General features: G+C 46.4%; 1 protein-coding gene across 1 annotated transcript in view; it reads left to right on the top strand.

Annotated features, from left to right (window-relative positions):
- The first annotated feature begins 12,900 nt into the window (after positions 1-12,900).
- MEGF9 (multiple EGF like domains 9) overlaps positions 12,901-19,367 on the top strand; it is a 90,239-nt gene continuing 83,772 nt past the window's right edge. Inside the window, exon 1 of the mRNA XM_006774015.2 lies at positions 12,901-13,039. Within this exon, the coding sequence (XP_006774078.1) occupies positions 12,901-13,039 (139 nt within the window). The remainder of the gene's footprint in view (positions 13,040-19,367) is intronic.

Raw genomic sequence — 19,367 nt, 5'->3', positions numbered from 1 at the left:
GCAATGGAATATTATTTAACCATAAAAAGAATGACATTCTAATCCATGCTACAACATAGATAACCTTGAAAACATTATGCTAAGTGAAAGAAGTCATATATATGATTCCATTTTTATGAAATGTCTAGAATAGGCAAATCCATAGAGACAAAAAATAGGTAGTACTGGGGGTTTGTGGGAGGGAGGAATGGGAAATGATTGCTAATGGCTATGAAGTTTCTTTTTGGGGCGATAAAATTGCTCTGGCACTAGCTAGTAGTGAATATACAAAAAACCCACTGAATGGTACACTAGAGGGTGTGTGAATAAGAAAAAAAGAATGAGGAATCTATATTGACATGATTTGTCATTCATTGAAAAACAGCAAAGTGCAGAGCAATATCTAAAATATACCATTTTGGTGAAAGTGTTTTTTTCTATTTTTGGTGGTTGAGATTGTGATGCCTCCCCAGGAATACATTGGGCCCGCCCTTACTCTGCCCCTTTGGCTGGACAGCAGAGAGCACCTACTGTGTGCTGGGCGCTGAGATCATGTACAGTGACTTCTATGCAATGTAGTTTCAGATGCAAAACTGAGAGATAAGAGAGACAAGTCGCTTGCCAAGGTTATTCAGTTAGGAAAGTCAACACCAAGTCTACCTAACTCCAGGGAAGATGAGTCAGAGGCCTGGACACCTGGTGGCTCGTCCTCAGCTTCATTTGCTCCCTGAGGTCTGGCTGGCTAGGGGCGTGGAGGCGGCTTCACCTCAGCGAGCATAGCTTACAAGAATGCTGGTTTATGCTTTATGCTGAGAGTCCTTTACAGTCTTTATTTGAGGACACAAGGATGGGGATTTCAGAGAGTCATCTAACTAAGGGCCAGTTAGTCCCTGAGGGTATGATGAGAATATTCCATTAGTTCCTACCTGGTCTACTCATTGAACATTCCACCCTTCGTCACAAAGCTGCCCTCGCTGTTGTTTTGAACTAGAAAACCCTTTCTGCCCATCAGCCACCCAACAAACTCCTACTCCCCTGTCAAAACCCAACTCATATGTGCCTTCTGTTGTTTTCTCCTTAACACCGCCATTTCTAAATGGCCCTACTTGCATCTTTATAATAATACTAGTAATATTAATACTAGTAGTTATCATTTAGTGAGCACCCACTATGTGCGAGGCAATTTTAAGTGTTGATATATTTTTTCCTTTTAATTCTCATGGGAATTATGCAATAAACGTATAATAATTTACATTTCTTACTGATGAAGAAACCACCTAGTGCGGTTAGGAAATTTGCCTCAAGTCGCACAACCAGGATGTGAAGCAACAGCTCTTTCTGACTCCGAAGTCCAGACTTTTCCCCGTGCACCACATGCCTCTCCTGCACCAGTCACCTTGAGTCGCAGATGCTGCCGTTCACTGTCTTCCCCGTTGCCCGAGGCAGGTGATGGCTCTGATTTCAGGACTGCGACCCTCTGCCCAGGAGAGGCTCTGCTCCCCAGAGCCTGATCCTAAAAGTTCAGTAGGAGCGGATTGTTCCATTTGCAGGGACCCAGCCTGGAAAGTAAAAGCAGTATGTTTGTCCTCTCCCTGCTGAAGGGGCAGGCTGCTCTCTGTCCTAGAAGGCGATACAGGGGCAGGCTGTGCCTCCTTGAGGACTTGCAGATGTTTCCTGAGGCCATGAGAGCATTTCTGCTTCTTGCCAGTTAATGTGAGCTGCCGGGAAAGCCGGCTTCGTGGCCCTGCTCTTGTAAATGTCAACAAGCGACTCTAGCCAGCAATCTGGAAATTACCCTGAAATATGAAGGTTAGGAGAGGCCCACGGAGGATGGAGGCCCCATCGCCAGTTTGTTGGATTCTTGCCAAAGCCCAGCAGAGGCTTCACTATAGAGGCAGCAAGACCTGGTGGTTGAGACATGCAGCTTTGCAGTCAGTTTTAGCTTTGAAAACCACCTTTGCCGCCTATGAAGGCTGTGACCGTGGGGCAAGTTTCTCCATCTTCCTAAACCTGAATTACTTCGTTTTTTTAGCCAGAGAGTAATTGTCTCCTTTTCAGAGTTCTAGATAAAAAAGATATAATGTATATAAAACCCTGACCACCAAGCCTAGCACAGTGCCCACATACAACAGTGACACCAGTGATGATGACAACAATAATTATTAAACTATCCCTAGCAGATTTTTGCTGTTTGCAACTAAGAACCCTGACATACAGTTAATGCCATTGGTTCGGGGAGCAGAGCAGTTTTCTAGAAAGACAGGTCACTTGGGCCAGATGGATGGTTTCCCCTGGTCCAGGACAAGTGCTGTCTGAGAAAGTGACCCCTTGCACCGCTTCTCTGCCCTTGACCCTGGGGCATGCCATCCTTAGTGTGTGTGCATGTGCTGTTCTCCTCTGGGTCTCAATTCCTGGAGTAACCTTGGGAACGGAGAGGCCTGATTAAGACACTGGCCACTCTTCTGAATCCCAGGAAACACATAATCATTTCTCTGTCCCAACCACCAACACAAGATTGTGTTATTATTCTTTTTTAAATTTTTATTGATTTCAAAGAAGAAGGGAGAGGGAGAGAGAAATAGAAACATCAATGATGAGATAGAATCATTGATCAGCACCCCTTGCATACCCCCCACTGGGGATTGAGCCTGCAACCCCTGGGCATGTGCCCTGGCCGAGAATCGAACCGTGACTTCCTGGTTCACAGGTCAAGGCTCAGCCACTGAGCTATGCCGGCTGGGCAGGAGTGTGTTGTTTTTTGAAGAAAGTGCATAATTGGATATTGAACAATATTTAAAAGTTAGAGAGCATTTTGTAAGGATGATTTTATTTATATTGTCTGGGCACACAAATATCCACAAAAAGATGGGCTTTATAAAAATCTTATTCGAATCTCTTTCTTTCTTAATTTTATTTTGTTGTTGACCGTATTACAGATGTCTCCCATTTTCCCCCTATTTACCCTCCTCAACCCAGCCCCTATCTACCCCTAACCTCCCTCAGGTCTTCACTACCCTATTACCTGTGTCCATGGGTTATGCATATAAGTATGTAAGTTCTTTGGTTTATCTCTCCTTGTCCTCCCACCCCCACATGGAGGCATGTCAGTCTGTTCCGTGCCTCCATGCTTCAGGTCTTATTTTCTTGGCCAGTTCATTTTGTTCATTAGTTTCCACATATAAGTGAGATCATGTGATATTTGTCTTTCTCAGATTGGCTTATTTCGCTTAGCATAATAGTCTCCAGGCCCAGCCATTGCTGTTCCAAAGGGTAAGAGATCCCTGTTTTTTGCAGCTGCATAGTATTTCACTGTGTACTGAGTCTTTGTTGAGCTCTTCCAGTTTTCATGTAGAGGACTCCAGGAAAGAAGCAGATAGCCTTGTGCAGTTTTGGTTTCTAATGTTTTCACCTGTCATTCTTTCATGTAGACATTTCCATGACTTCACTAGTTTTATATTTGTCATTAAAAATGTATTGATTGATGAGAGAAAGAGAGAGAGAGAGAGAGAGGAAGAGAGAGAGAGAGAGAGAGAGAGAGAAACATTGATTTGGTGTTCCACTTATTTATGTATTCGTTGGTTGCTTCTTGTCTATGGCTGGGGATTGAACCCACAGCCTTGGCATGTTGGGATGACGTTCCATTGTCATTTTTAAGCTTGTCATAGTATTCCTTCAAGTGAAAGGGGCAGGGTTTGCCCCTCCACCTGTCATTTGGCACTTGGGTAATTCCAATTTTCTGTTATTATATATCTCTAGAAAAATTTCTTTAGAACAAATTCCTAGAAGCAGACTGAGGAGTCAACAGGTAGGAATAGAGTTCCTTGGCCTTGTTATTTAAGGTTAGATCATCCTCAAGAAAGATAAAACCAACTCACACGTGTTCTCTCCTGTTCTGAAATGGAAAAGGAATACGGAAGCAGTGCCAAGGAGATGACAACACAATTGCTGAGCCAGGCAGAATTTTCTGGAAGGGGGTGGAAGGGCTGGGCTTCTCTGTGAGAATGCCCTCAACTGAAATCCCAGCGCTCTGTCAGCTTGTTCAGGGCCACCCCACCCCTGCCTCGAGCGCCTGCAGGAATATTGTATCTTGGCAGTCAGTATAGAATGGGTGTTCTCTAGAATCTCCCACAAATTCTCAAGAGTCAAGTGCCTATGGTGGGTGGGGGGTAAATGTTATACCTGAACCAGGTAAGACAGCCTGGTGGAGGGAGCCCAGTAGATTAAAACACAATTGCTGAGCCAGGCAGAATTTTCTGGAAGGGGGTGGAAGGGCTGGGCTTCTCTGTGAGAATGCCCTCTGTGAGAACAAGCGCTCTGTCAGCTTGTTCAGGGCCACCCCACCCCTGCCTCGAGCGCCTCTGCAGGAATTGTATCTTGGCAGTCAGTATAGAATGGGTGTTCTCTAGAATCTCCCACAAATTCTCAAGAGTCAAGTGCCTATGGTGGGTGGGGGGTAAATGTTATACCTGAACCAGGTAAGACAGCCTGGTGGAGGGAGCCCTACATTGACCCTGGATTTAGATAACCTGGATCCAGGCAGGGCCCTGCCGTCATGCGGATGACTCACCAGGCCCTCCCTGTCACACTCACAGGGATGGCACATTACTGACATTTCACAATTCTAGATGCATTCCTTTGCCCTGGGACATTGACTCAATACCATACAGGCCACCAGGGACATGGTGCGTTCATACCCAGGGTGAACAGGCCTGTGTGGGGAAGGAGTTGAAGGGCCCCATGAAGACTCTGAAAGCAGGGAAGGAGCCCCAAGAAGCAGATGCAGCTCAGTCTAGCCTTTCACAAAAACTCAACACCTAGGCTTCCATCTCTAGTCGCCTCAGACCTGGGGGTTCTCCTGGAAGTGCACAGAGCCTTCCTGAGGTTGTTTGGCCTGGACAGAAACCTGGGATGGATGTTTCCTGTCAGCTTTGAGAATTGACCACAAATTCCCATGGAGTTGCCCAGTGACCCCACCCAAGCCACATTGTGTGTGAGTGCCTGGCCTGCGTTGCTGTCGTCCTAGCTGGTTGGTGGGCAGGCCCCCTGGAGGCAGAGGGCAGCGAGCCACAGAGGGGTGGATGGACAAGGGATGGATGTCGTCGTAGCTGTAGTCACGACGCTGTGACTCCTGTTCTGTGTGGCTCTCCTGTCCTACAAGTGGACTCATCACCACGATTCAGTCTTTAGCCAAACCCAGTGCAGCTCAGACCACCGTCTCCGCACAGATTCTGTCTCCTTCCCCTCTAACCCTCATTCCCTATCTTCTACCCATCTTGCCTTTTCTCTTCCTCAAACACACTAAGCTGGTTCCTGTGTGAGAGACTCGCCATGTGTGAGTCCCTGGCCTTGGGTCTTCCCATGCTATCCCCTGGTTCTCATTCAGGCCTCAGTTTGATGGGCACCTTTTCCCAAGAGGTCATTCCGCTGAGTCATTTTCTATCCCCTTATTGGCCTGTGTTTTCTTCTTAGCACTGTCATTTCTAAAGATGATCTTATTTCCCCAGATATTGTCTGACTCCTTAGCTAGAACCTAAGTTCCATGAGGACAGTGACAAGGGCTGTTCTGTTCTCTGCTCAGAGCTGAGAAGGACGACAGCATCTGCAGGGGACCCATCCAGGAATCCCAGGCCGAGTGGCCCTCTCTGGTCTTCATTCAGCTCCTCAGTGGGATGTGCATATGGGCTTAGCAGCAGAGGGAGCCCTGGCTGGGCTGCATGCAGATTGGGGTTCCTGCCCAACCCAGCAGTTGTACCTGTGTTGTAACCTGGACCACCTCCTACCCAAGTCTGCGGATGGAGCAGGCTGGACCCAGTGGGCAGAAGCTCATAGGGAAAGTCTTTACTTTGATTTGAAGAGCACTTTTGAACAGAGCTGACGGGAGACAGAAGGGTAGTGCTGCTGTTCGCCTGCGCCAGCTCCACGCCTTGTCCATCCACCCCTCTGTGGCTCGCTGCCCTCTGCCTCCAGGGGGCCTGCCCACCAACCCGCTGGCTCACTGAGCTCACTGGCTCCTGGGCCTATTTTCCAGCACAGATGCTGGGCAACTAGATCAGATGATCTGTGTGGGCCAGTTCATCTCCAGTTTCAGGGGCTTGGCCCAGAGCAGTTCATTTCTAATCTGCAGCCTGCGGACAGCAGGGCCTCCAGGGCGGACAGCGGGGCCTCCAGGGCATAGAGGGTGACAGATTGGGCTAAGATGCTAATGGCATGCCAGAGTTAAAGCTCAGTGACTCACAGGCCAGTACACCGGTTAGTGACCACATCTGACCCACCTGCTCTTTGCTTTGAATTGAAAGCTGGCAGTCTGAATCAGGAATGCAGCACCTAGGAGAAATACGAGCTCCAGCCTGCATCTGCTGCCGGGTTACTGTGTGGGCTTGACTAAGTCCTCTCCTTCTCGGAGCCTTATGTTTTTTTGTTTTGTTTTGTTTTTTAATCCCCACCCGAGGACATGCTAAGAGAGAGGATGGCAGAGAGAGAGAGAGAAGAGAGAGAGACAGAAGGAACCGATGTGAGAGAGAAACAGCCATCGGTTGCCTCCCATACGTGCCCAGACCCAGATCAAACCTGAAACCTGGGTATGTGCCCTGACTGGGAATTGAAACTGCAACCGTTCAGTGTACAGGATGACACTCCAACCAACCGAGCTTCACTGGCCAAGGCCTAAGGCCTCTCCTCTAACCTTAACGTTCTAGGATTCTACCAGTGAACCTCAGACGTGAAAATCCCAGTGCTCGTGCCCAAGCTCCAATTCTTCAGCAGGTCATCCTTCTTAGTTGACAGCCCAGCAAGGAACCAAGACCCCTCACCCCCATCAGCAGCCCAAGTCTTCTAGAGTGTCTGTTTATTCACAGCTCTGGCTGGGCAGGTGACATCAGTTTGTGACCTGTCCGTGGACAGAGCTTGAGATGTCCATCACGAGAGAGGTGAGCTGAATCTAGTCCAGAGTCACCTGGAGGCGGTCCCACCAGCATCCAGACTGGTCTGCTCATCCTGAGGGCAGGAGAGGGACTTTGTGCCTCTGACTTTGACCATGTGGGCACCCCACGGGCAGCAAGCATCTTGGCCAAGACCTCCCTGGATGTGGCAGCCCTGGGCAGACCTCCCTGCGATGAAAAGGAGCCTCTCCATGATGCCCTGTGATAATTGCATGATGTTTATAGTTCCACGCTGCTTTCCTGAAACTCATCTGAATTAACCTGAGGCACGACCACACAGGGAGAACAGGGAAACCTAAGACTGAGTTCCTGGGGCCACCCTCTGTCCCGAGCCAGGATTCCTATAGGAATGAGAGACTCAGAAAGTCCAATAGCTGAATAAACCTTTCCCAAGCATCGTCTCTGTGCTAACTCCAGGCTGGGAATCAGGAATTAAAAATGAATCATTAGCTTCTTAATGCTCTGTGCAATATATATATAAATACCTACACAAACACACAGTATAGAGCCTCAGGAGAATAGGCTTTTCATGAAACAAATCTTGTAGATACCACTGTAAGGATGGATACACTGGCTTTAAGGGAATATACTTGTCTTGTTTAAAAAATAAAGAAGTAAATACTGAAAGTAAAAAAGTGAATCAGACATGGTCTCTGTTCTCAGAGAGTTTGCATAAATCCTTTTTACCCTCTGAGCCCTTGTTCTGCAAAATGGAGTTAATGTTCCCTGTCTAAGGTTGTTAGATGGAGCAAATAAAAGTACATGATACTTAGTTAAATTTGAATTTCAGATATGCAAGGTATAATGGTTTAAGTACGAGTATGTCCCTTGAAATATTTGGGATGTACTTATGCTTAAAAATTCGTCACTGTGTATCTGAAATTCAAATTTTACTGGCATCTTGTACTTTATCTGGCAACCCTACCTCTGTCCAAACTAGTTCAGGGACTTTATGAGGTGCAACAAGAATAATATGTGAGCCCTAGCCGGCTTGGCTCAGTGGATAGAGCGTCAGCCTGCGGACTGAAGGGTCCTAGGTTCGATTCCGGCCGAGGGCACATGCCTGGGTTGCGGGCTCGTTCCCCAGTGGGGGGTGTGCAGGAGGCAGCCAATCAATGATTCTCTCTCATAATTGATATTTCTGTCTCTTTCTCCTCCCTTCCTCTCTGAAATCAATAAAGAAATATATTTTTTTTAAAAAAGAATAATATGTGAATAATGTCTGAAAGTGCTTTCCAGTTTATAAAGTTCTGTCTCACCAATGAGTTTGGATTGCAGTGCTTTGATGGAAAAAGTTCTCTTACAGGTCCAGGAGTCTCCTCTCACTGTGGAGATCCTACGTGACGAGGAGAAAGATTCAATGCCGCATCACAAGTGAGCACCTTTTACTCTTGGGCAGTGGATCCAAAACCAATGGCACAAGATGAAGCAGTGCATGTGAGAAAGCCTAGGGTTTTGGTCCATAGAAAACCCCAAACAGGACCCACTAGGATGTGCACAGCACGTGCATCTTCTGACTGCATCATGTCTCGAAGGCTGTGCTGCTCAGATTCCCCCTGGAGAACTGAAAAGGACAGAAGGGGCTGGAGTTAAGGGGCCTGGAGACCAGTGTCCTGGCAGGGATAGGAGGGATGAGAGGTATTTAACTTGGAGATCTGTGGATTCAGGCGACATAAGCCATCTGCTGCCCATCCAGCAGGGGCCTTGCTTCTGGAAGGTGCCACTTCCATCCAAGGCGGCGTTTTGCTTTGGTAAAGGACCCCCAGCAGACATTCCTTTTTTGTCCAGTAGAGAAGCAGAGCACCAATAGCAGCAGCAACTGTTCAGAATGTGAAGGCTGGACAAGCCCTTAGAATCCCCATCCTCCCTCCCTCCATCTTCTGCAGAGGGAAGACCGGGCTGGAGAAACGACTCACCCAAAGCCATGTAATGAGTTAGGGCAGAGCTAGGGTGGAACCCACACCTGCTGCTTTCCAAGTCACAGTCTGACTCACTTGAACTCATCCTCTTCTGAGATGTTCCCCTGCCTCCTCCCCAATCCCTGCAAGCAGCCATGTCCTCCAAGGCCAAACATCCAGAGACACTGCTGAGAAGCCTGTTTCCCACAGAGGGGAAGGTGGTTATTTAATAATAGCGATGATAATCTGCTTGGGGGCGGTACTTCATCGTTTGAAAAATACTTTCATGTCATTTATCTCACCTTCATCGACTCCTACCCTACTACACCCTATACTTTCTGCCCTTGTCCACCCCTTAGGCGCAGATCTCTCCCACGGAGAGGCAGCCTGTGTTATGGTTAGAGTGTGGCCTCTGGAGCCAAACTGCACGAGACTGAAGCCTGGAGTCAGATTGTGTGGCCTTTGGCAAATCATGTGACAGAGGCTAACTGTGCCTCAGAGTTCCCACGTGAGGATTACCTGAGTTAGTGTGTGCTTACAGTACCTAGTCCTGAGATTTGTCAGGACTTCACAAATCTCAGCTACTGCCACAACGATATTATTATTGTTGTTGTTACTGCAGAACTCTGTTCTATGGCCCAAAGCCTTTTCCATCTTCCTGTTGCTCCTTCAAAACTCAGTTCAAATTCCCCTCCCCTAGGGAGAGTTCTTTGATCCTTCTTCCTGAACAGAAGTAGATGTTCTCTAACATTGACTGCACCTACTTAAAAGCAGAAATTTGCCTATTTTCTGGTTTCTCCTAAGCTTTGAACTTCACCCCCTTATATATCTGCAACATATATGTGCTGAATTGATGCTTGTTGAATGAATGAGTGACCCCATTGATGCATCAATCTAGGAATCATTTTTGATTTCTTTCCTGCCGTCACCCACACCCAATCCAAGAACAAGTCTTGACAATTCTATGTCTAAAATATATCCTCAGTCTGCCTCTAGGCCAGCCGAGGCCACCATCTTCTCACACCTGAACAACTTGGCCTTCTCACTGGTTCCCATGCTCCTGTCCTGCCGCCCTGTGATCTACCTTCATTCCCTCCCGAGAACCCTCCCTTGACATCTCATTGCTGTTAGAAGAAAATCTAGCCTACTGACATGGCTCCGGAGCTCTGCATAACTAGGTCCTACCCTATCTCACACCACTCTCTCCGTCATTGGTACGCTTCCTCCGCTCTGGTCTCCCTTCCAGTTCTTCCCCACCTCATAGTCCCACATTGGCTCTTCCTCTGGTCTTTGCAGAGCCAACTCCTTCTTCCGATTTCAAGTTTAATGTTACATCCTCAAAAAAGGCTTTCCCTGATCACCTTAAAGGAACGTCTCCCAGTTATTCGGTGTCACAACACCCTTTTAATCTCCTTTGTAACATTTACCATAATCGGTAAATACCTTGCTTGTTCACCCATTAATTTGCGAATTGATTATTCCACTCAATACAATGTAAGCACAAGTTCAGGACACACTTCTTTTTTTCTTTCTACACTTCTTTTCACCAGAGTATCTCCAGATCAGCTCTTAATACATTTCTGATGAATGAATGACTCCCCTAGCACAGAATGAGTAGACCAAATATGTGTGCACACTTTAGAGTGGGCAAAGCTGAAGTATAGAGAGGTTGATTGCTGCCTAGGTCACATAGGCTGGAAGTAAGGGCCCACTAGATTATGGACTTTTCCCATAGGGCCATTTCACCTTGAAGGGAGACAGACTCCGGGTTGGAAGCCCGGCTTAGCTGATTCACATACTCATTATCCAACGTGGAAGCAGATGGCAGACATCCCATGGTTCTTGTCTCTAAAGAAGTAGTGCTTCTCTAGCTGGGTTGGCTCAGTGGATAGAGCGTCGCCCTGCGGACTGAAGGGTCCCAGGTTTGATTCGGGTCAATGGCACATGCCTGGGTTGCAGGCTTGATCCCTCGTGGGGGGCGCACAGGAGGCAGCCAATCAATGCTTCTCATCATTGATGTTTCTATCTCTCCCTTCCTCTCTGAAATCAATGAAAATATATATTAAAAAAATAAAGAAAGAAGTAATGCTGCCAGTATGTGGCCAAAGATTACATCCAATTACAAATTCTGGGCTGCACTTAAGGCATTGCACACACTTAATAAACACTCAATGGTCGTCAGAAAAGTGCAGCGATTGTGTGAAAAAGGAAGTCAGACCCACAGGCCTGAGAGCAGGCTTGCTCTCCCAGGACCCTCTTCTGGGCTGTTGTAATTTAGGCCTGATGGAATGGGAAGGATGTTGTTTCTAGTTCCCTTACTAGAAATTTGGAAGATTTTGCCATTCCTGATTCCTGACTGATGCCCGAGAGCAGACCCTGATTATTGCCATCATTTAAAATACTGCCTTGGCCATTGATCAAACGCTGGCAGCAAGACACCATTTCTGTGAGTTCAGGAGGCAAGTTCCTGGAGAAGGAGCCCGGTGACATGAGAATCCAGGTTGGGAAGTCAGAGGGCAGGGCGTAGCTGGGAAGACAGGCGCTTGGATTTCCAGCCAGCCGACTGTAGGCCCCTTGCAGACCCTCACCTGCCTCCTCTGTAAGACACGATTTAGTTTTGATGGTGGCCCGCGAGTCAGAGGGTTTGCATCTGATGTCAGGTCTGCTGCTGATGTGTGGTGAGGACCTTGTCAAGGCCCTTTTCTTTGCGTCTTGGTTTGTCATCTGCACAAGAACAGGTTTGAACCCAGCTCTGATATTTTCCCTTTCTGTGTCTTTTCCAGAGAAACAATTTCTCCTTTAGGACTGGGTTTCCATACCCTCCAGCCCTAGGAAGCCAGCATGAAATCAGCATGGCTACTTCAAAACAGTTCAACAAAGAGCATCTTAGTCCTAAAGGCCTGGGCACTTTAGGAATCAAGTGGCCATTCCTGTCACAGCCCTAGAAGCTAGGTACATATTTCAATGACAGGTACCCACTCCAGTGAAGGAGGCTCTTCAAGAGGGCAAAGTCATGGAAGCAGGTTGGGGAGTGGTGCTCCTCTGAGAATCTAGAAGTTCTGGGCACTGAACCCCAAGGACATAGTACTTTCCTGGCCTTGTGAGGAGATGAGGTTTAGGAAAATCAGACATGTCCCAGTGTCTTTTGAGCATTTACTGTGGGGCAGGCTTTGGCTCAACACTTTATATACATTGTTTTGTTTGAACTTGAGTCCTATGAGATAGATATTATGACCTTCATTACACAGAGGAGACAGAAAGTAAAGACACAAAGCTAAAGTGACTTGTTCAAGGTTATACAGCTAGAAAGACCGGGATTGAACACAGCACTCCATTATTAAACTCCTAATAAGAATAACAATAAAAATAATCAAAGTCACAGAAGTTTAGCTTGGCTGGTGTGTCTCAGTGGTCAAGCGTCAACCCTTGAACCAGGAGGTCATGGTTCGATTTCTGGTCAGGGCACATGCCTGGGGTTGCAGGCTCGATCCCCAGTGGGGGGCGTGCAGGAGACAGCTGATCAATGATTCTCTCTCACCATTGATGTTTCTATCCCTTACTCCCTCGCCCTCTCTTTGAAGTCAATAAAAACATAAAAGATAAAAGAAAAAGAAAAAATAAGACCACAAGTGAAGACTGGTCTTATTGAATTAAAAAAAAAGTTGAAGAAGTTCAGTAAGCAGTTGTGGACATTACTCTGGATTTGAGGTCTAAATAAATGGCTACGGATTCTAGTCCTTTCATTGATAGTTTGGTGACCTTGGGCAAATCATTGGACTTATTTGAGTGGCAGTGTGTGAACATATAAAGTGGAGGCAATCACTCCTTCTACTTCATAGTGTAAGAGTAAAGGGAATAATGTGCGTGAATTGTTTAGCATTGGTGCCTGGCATATAACAAGTGCTCAGTAAATGTTAGTCACGATTATTACTACCTTCCCCCCAGAGTGGTTGCAAAGCTTAGCTGAGGTAATGGTTGGGAAACCTCCGTGTCTTTTGCACCTGTCAGTAAGTCCCCTTTCTTACAATTATAGCAACTTAAGGGACAGAGTTATCTGTGAAGCTCTGGCTTCATTCCTCCCCGCAATGGTTCAAATTCTTTGCTTTGCAGCCAACGCTGATGACGAGCAAGGGTTTGACTGGGTGCCCACTGTGAATGACGTCCTGCAGCAGATCTCCAAGAACTGCAGCAAATGCTTTTCTGAGCTTATTTTTAGACCAGAAGGTCTCTGAAGGAGGATTTCAATATTTAGCTTCATTGTATGGGGAAGGCGATTTGCAATTACTGTGAATTTATGACTTAAGGCTTTCTCCTCCTCATCATCTTAAAAAGATACCATGGAGGTAGATCAAGTATGTGGTTGGCAGACTTACGTTCAGACCTAAATGAGTTCTATTGTTGGTTGTTCCTGATTCTTGAGACAATACGTAGTCATTGTAAAAAAATTTAGAAAATGCAAACAAACAAGTATGAAGGGGAAAAAACTGTAAATACCCATAAATGAAATCATTCAGAGACAAGATTGTTAATGTTTTGGTGTATTTTCTTTTGGTCTTCTACTTAATATATATATTCACACATTGTTTTACACAATTGGGATCATAGTATAAGCCTATTTTTAAATGAAACTATATTTTTAGGGTAGTTTTATGTTCATAGCAAAAAAGTGAGAGGAAGGTACATATACCCCCTGCCCCCACACATACATAGTCTTACTCATCATCAACATCCTTACCAGAGAATAGATTTGTTACAATTAATGAACCATATTGAAACATCATATTCACCCAAAGTCAATAGTGTACATTATTGTTCACTCTTGGTGTTGTATATTCTGTGGGTTTAGATGAATGTATAATACACATATCCATCATTATAATACTAGTGCTCTGGTGCACGGATTCGTGCACTTTGAAAGGAAATTAATTAGAAGGTGGCCAGGGGGGCAGCACTGAGTGAGACTGACCGGACACACCCTAGAGTCAACCTCCTGTAGTCCCTCCCCGGCTGGCCGCACCTGGGGTGGTGTCATGGCTCAAAGGGCATCTGCAGAGTGAGCAGGTCCCTCCAGCAGGTGGGGTCCCTCAGCCTGGACTGCGGGGATCTGGCAAAACCAGCTCTCCAATATCCCCTGAGGGGTCCCAGATTGTGAGAGAATGGTTCTCAGGTGACGCACCCCGGAATTGGGCTTCTTCCTCTCTGGTTCCGGGGTGCATCACCCAAGAACCACCGCTGCCAAGTCACCGCAGCTTGGCAGCTCCTGTGTTAAGTGTCTGCCGCCTGGTGGTCAGTGCATGTCATACCTACTGGCTGGTTGGACTGTCAGATGGTTGGATGGTCGCTTAGCCTTATTCAGAGTATTTTAACTGCCCTAAAATTCCTGTGTCCCACCTATTCATCCCTCTCTTCTCCCTCCCACAAAAACTGGCAACCACTGATCTTTTTATTGTCTCCATAGTTTTGCCTTTTCCAGAATGCCATATAATTGGAATCATACAGTATGCAGCCTTTTCAAATTGGCTTCTTCCACTCAGTAATATACATTTAAGACCCTTCATGTCTTTTCATGGCTTGGTAGATAATTGTTTTGTGTGTTTTTAAAATATATTTTATTGATTTTTTTACAGAGAAGAAGGGAGAGGGATAGAGAGTTAGAAACATCGATGAGAGAGAAACATTGATCGGTTGCCTCCTGCACACCCGCTACTGGGAATGTGCTGGCAACCAGGGTACATGCCCTTGACCGGAATCGAACCTGGGACCCTTCAGTCCACAGGCCGATGCTCTATCCACTGAGCCAAACTGGTTAGGGCGAGCTAATTGTTTTTTAAATATATTTTTATTTATTTTAGAGAGAGGAAGGGAGAGGGATAGAGAGATAGAAACATCAATCAGCTGCCTCCCACACCCCTGATTCCTGCCACCTGGGTATGTGCCCTGCCTGACCAGGAAACAAACTGTGACCTCCTGGTTCATGGGCTGACCCTCAACCACCGAGCCACAATGGCCGTACCCGCTAATTTTTGTTATTATTGAATAATATTCTGTTGTCTGGATGTGCCACAGTTTATTTACCCATTCACCTACTAATAGACATCATGACTGCTTCCAAGTTTTGGCAATTATGCATAAAGTTGCTATAAGCATCTGTGTGCAGGTTTTGACGTGCACATACATTTTCAGCTCCTTTGGGCAAGTACCAAGGAGCATAACTGCTGGAGCATAGGGTGAGTCTTCCCAAGTAGCTGTGGCATTTTGCCTTCCCACAAGTTATAAATAAGAGTTCATGTTGCTCTACATACTGGCCCTCCTTGGGTGCTGTGTGTCGAGATTTTGATCATTAAAAGAGGTGTATAGCATAACCCATTTTTTCACAAAGAGTTCCCTTCGTGGGTATCATTTTTTATAGAGTATATGAGTCCAACCTAGGGAGTCCATAGACCACAACGTATTTAACCTATCCCTTATTATCAGTTTAGACTTTTTTCTAATATTCACTATTATCAATAACACTTTGATGAACTTTTTTGTATGTAAATCTTTATTTACATCTGCTTATTTATTTCCCTTGGATATATTCTTAGAAGTGGAAGTGAGTCAAAAGAGTACAAGCATTTTTCAGGACCCACGGTAGAAGCATGGATGATCCCTGGGTGAGGCACAGAGCTGGCCTGGATCCCTTCGGCAAGGTCTTCTAGTCTGGGAAGGTTCTATTGCTTTATATTCCTATCAACAGTGTGAGACACTCCCTTGCCAGCAACAAGTATTACCAGTTGTTTTAAATGTTTCCCAAACTAATAGGTTAAACAATGATAATTTGTTGTCTCAATCTGCAAATCTTTGATTACTTAAGTTTAATGTACACTACAGGTATTTCATGCTTCTTACCCACTTGTATTTCACTGTGAGTTGTCTGTTAGTGTCTTTTTCCAGGCAGACTTTGTTAATAGTGGTTCTAATAATCCTAACGTTGATGCCAAACCTTGCATTTAGCCACATCTGATATGTGGCTGGGCTCCGGCAGGATTAGAAATAGTTCGTGTCAGCACTGCTGTCTCAATGAAACCAGAAGGGGCAAAGTTTTCGTGTTTTACTGGAATCTGGGAGATGAAGTTATTTTGCTGAGCCACATCTATTATATTATTATGCCTTCTTTTCTTACTCCCAAAGCTTCTCTTTTCTTCCATTCTGCTCTAGCAGGAGAGCTAGGTGTGGTGTGCATGGATACTATATTTCAGTATGTGTTCATCAACCTCCTACTATGTGCTGCACAGTGGCCACATTAAAGGACTGTGGGGTCTAGAGAAGAGCCTGGGCTTTGAAGTTGGGCAGATCTTGGGCACGTCCCTTATTAACCTTTCAGAAGCTCAGTTTCCTTTTCTTTTAAGTACCGGCGGTAGCCCTCCCTTTGGGAAATAAATGCTTTACGAATGCAAAACTCCTGGAACAGTGTCTGTCCCACTATACGATTCCATTTGGCTCTATAAACACTTCTTGAGCCACTTCTGTGTATTTGACACCGTGCTCGGTGCTGAGCGTACAAGGAGGAATCAGATGGGGCTCTTTGCCTTTCAGGAGCAAGGTCAGGCTGCTCATGGACTCCAACAAGGCCCTCCCTGACCCCTGCTGTTCTGTGGCCCCTCATTAAGTCCTGGGCCCACGGGTCATGGGTAGGTTGACAGCTCTCTTTAGAGCCCTGAGCCTTAGCTGCAATTCTGGAGCAACAGAAAGTGCCAGTCAACATTTAGTTACACAAAGTCACGACTATAATTTTTATTTTCTCTTTTCTTCTTAACATATCATAAGCATTTTTCCTTTATAGCGCAGTTGTTAAGGGAACCATGAGAGCCAGCCATCCTTACTAAGTGAGCGTGGGCAAGTGGCTTAATCTCCCTGTGCCCTAGTTTCCCTATCTGTGAAATTGGGGTAATAACAGTATCTACTTACTGGGGGTTTTCTTAGAATTCAACAAAATATTTCATGTGTATCTCTTAATATAATGTCTAGCCCCTAGTAAGAGATCAATGATCTCGTATTACTAGTTGTTATATGGTCTTCTTAGCCACTCCTACAATGACTTTATATGATTAAATTGAAGGTACAATACTTTTTTTTCTGATGTTGGATACTTAAGGTGTTTCTGATTTTAAAACACAAAGTAAAGTACGATCCCTAAGAAAATTGTTAAAAATCATCTTGCGGTTTAGAGTTAAAGTCAGAGCAATAAATTTAAGAATTAAATGTAGAATGAGTAACATTAATACACTTAAGTCGCCTTTCAAAAGAATTTAATATCTCTGCACATATTACACAGTAACTGACTCATGGTAGAAGCATGGATGATCCCTGTGTGAGGCCCAGAGCTGGCCTGGATCACTTCGGCCAGGTCTTCTAGTCTTTCTCCAGGCAAAGAAGCTGCATCAGCAATTCTCTCCTTCTGCCAGAGAATCTTGGATGTAGCACAGCTGAAGGTCAACCCAGCATTTTCAGCTATCGCTTGGGATTAGCTGGTAGGGCACCTGTCAAGCCACGTCTCCTGATGGGGAAGTTATGGGACAGAGGTTTCTGCTGTGGTTCTTCAGCCAGCAAGGCTCACAGTCAGCACTGGTAGACATAAAAGACGAACCTACACGGATCTAGCATCTTCCATGTGCAAGGCTCTGTAAAAACATTCTCTCAGCTAAGTAAGACAGAATTTATTGTCCCATTTTAGAGATGAGGAAACTGAGAGGTGCAAAACGGTGCAAAGTTTCTTCTAAGGTTGCACAGCTGGCAGAGCCATGACCCAGATCTGTCTGACTCTAAAGATATAAGCTCTTCCCATAGCACATGGATTACTTTTCAGTTTAATTCAATTTAACCAGCATGGATTAGCACTCACATATATGTATTACCCCTGCGAGTCTGAGAGCAGAGAGAGTAACCCAATGACAGAGACAGACCTAAGTCGCAAGGTCTAGTAGTTTTAGCAGTAGGCAGTTGCATGCCTGGGAGAAGTAATAAAGCCGTGAGGGAAGTTCAATTTATCTTGTGTATATTTCTGAAAGCCATCCTTAATCCTTTTAGGAAGAGGCAGAGGAGAGCTAGATTGATGGACCAGGGTTGTAATCAATGAATAAACAAAGGATAGTGGGAAAATGGGGATGGAGCGACTAATTCTCACTCAGAGAACCACAAAAGTCTTAGAGGATATGGTACTCTGGTTGAGGTTTGAGGGAGAGGAAGAATCAGCCAGAGAATATTGGGAGGGCATGACGTGTTTATCCTGAGAGAAGTGAAAACAGTCTTGCTTTGTGTTTGCTAAATATTGCTCTGAAACCAGATTACCCACACCTATCTCTCTCATCTTGCCCTCCTCCCCCTTACATACATAGACAGACCTACCAAAACACACTCATAAATACAAATGAAACAAACACAGAAAATACACATAAGACACATCCGAGTGCACAACATACACAAATAGATAATAGCGCCCATATCATAAGCTCACACAAATACATGTAATATTCATACACACAGACTTACAAGGATGTGTATGCTTTTATACACAAGCATGTACCTATCCTCTCCCCACCCACCCACCACTCCTGCAGGTAAATAAATTCATTTCCTCATTAACATAGATGCAGGTTCACGCGCAAATCTCATCCTGCCCCCCTGGTTGGAGGCCAGAGACGAATGGGGAGCCACGCACAAAGGCAAGCATCACCTAGCGGGGCCAGGAATGGGCTGGCGGCGGGGCTGGGATGAAGCCCAGTCAGATGACAAACCCGCCCGCCTGGCTCCCTCTGAGCTGCCAAGCGAGCAGAGGCTGCGGCGCCCCAGAAAGCGCTGGGTCCTGGGCGGATGGTGCGAGGCTGTCAGGGTTTGAGTGTCACCCGGGGTCAAGCTCTGCTCTCAGACCCACCCCACCCCACCCCTGCCATAGGCTGGCGGCTCTCGGGACACCACCGGACCCTGCGAGGGGCTTGTCCTAGCCCCGTCCACGGAGAGGAGTTCGCACTTAATACGGGTTTACTGGGGCCGGGCACTGGGGTTAAGCCCTTTCAGAACCTAATTCTTACAGCAGCTTTCTGTGCGGAGGGTGGGGGTGGAGTTACATCCTCAGTTTAGAGGTGAGAAAACTGCGCACTGGGCACACAACCACTCGCAAGGGGCGGAGGTTTCACCCGTTCAGCCCTATTTCCCCCGATGATTGGGGGACAGTGCGTATGAGTCCGTCTCCCCCGTGCAGGAAGCTCGCTCCTTCCGGTCTCTAGATGCCCTGGCCTGCATGGCACCGAGTTTGGTCCACAGCAGGTGCCTGGGGAGGGCTTGGGTCTTAGCTCAATGAGGCCCTCAACCAGGGCCTCAGTTTCCCCATCTCTGAAATGGGAATGGCAGCGCAGACCTCGCAGGGCCGAGGCCGGGCTCTCTTGGGCAGCAGAGGCAATGCTGCACTCTACATCCTTGTTGCTGTCGCCCTCGCCCATCGCCGGGGTTCCAGCCCAGTTCCCACCCGGGTGCGGCGCGGCGCCCCATTGTTCGAGAGGGCGGGATGCTCCCGAGA

Source organism: Myotis davidii, unplaced genomic scaffold (assembly GCF_000327345.1).
Source record: "Myotis davidii unplaced genomic scaffold, ASM32734v1 scaffold964, whole genome shotgun sequence".
Taxonomy (NCBI): Eukaryota; Metazoa; Chordata; class Mammalia; order Chiroptera; family Vespertilionidae; genus Myotis; species Myotis davidii.
Note: the sequence above shows the minus strand (reverse complement) of the source record. Positions and strands in the feature narration are given on the sequence as shown.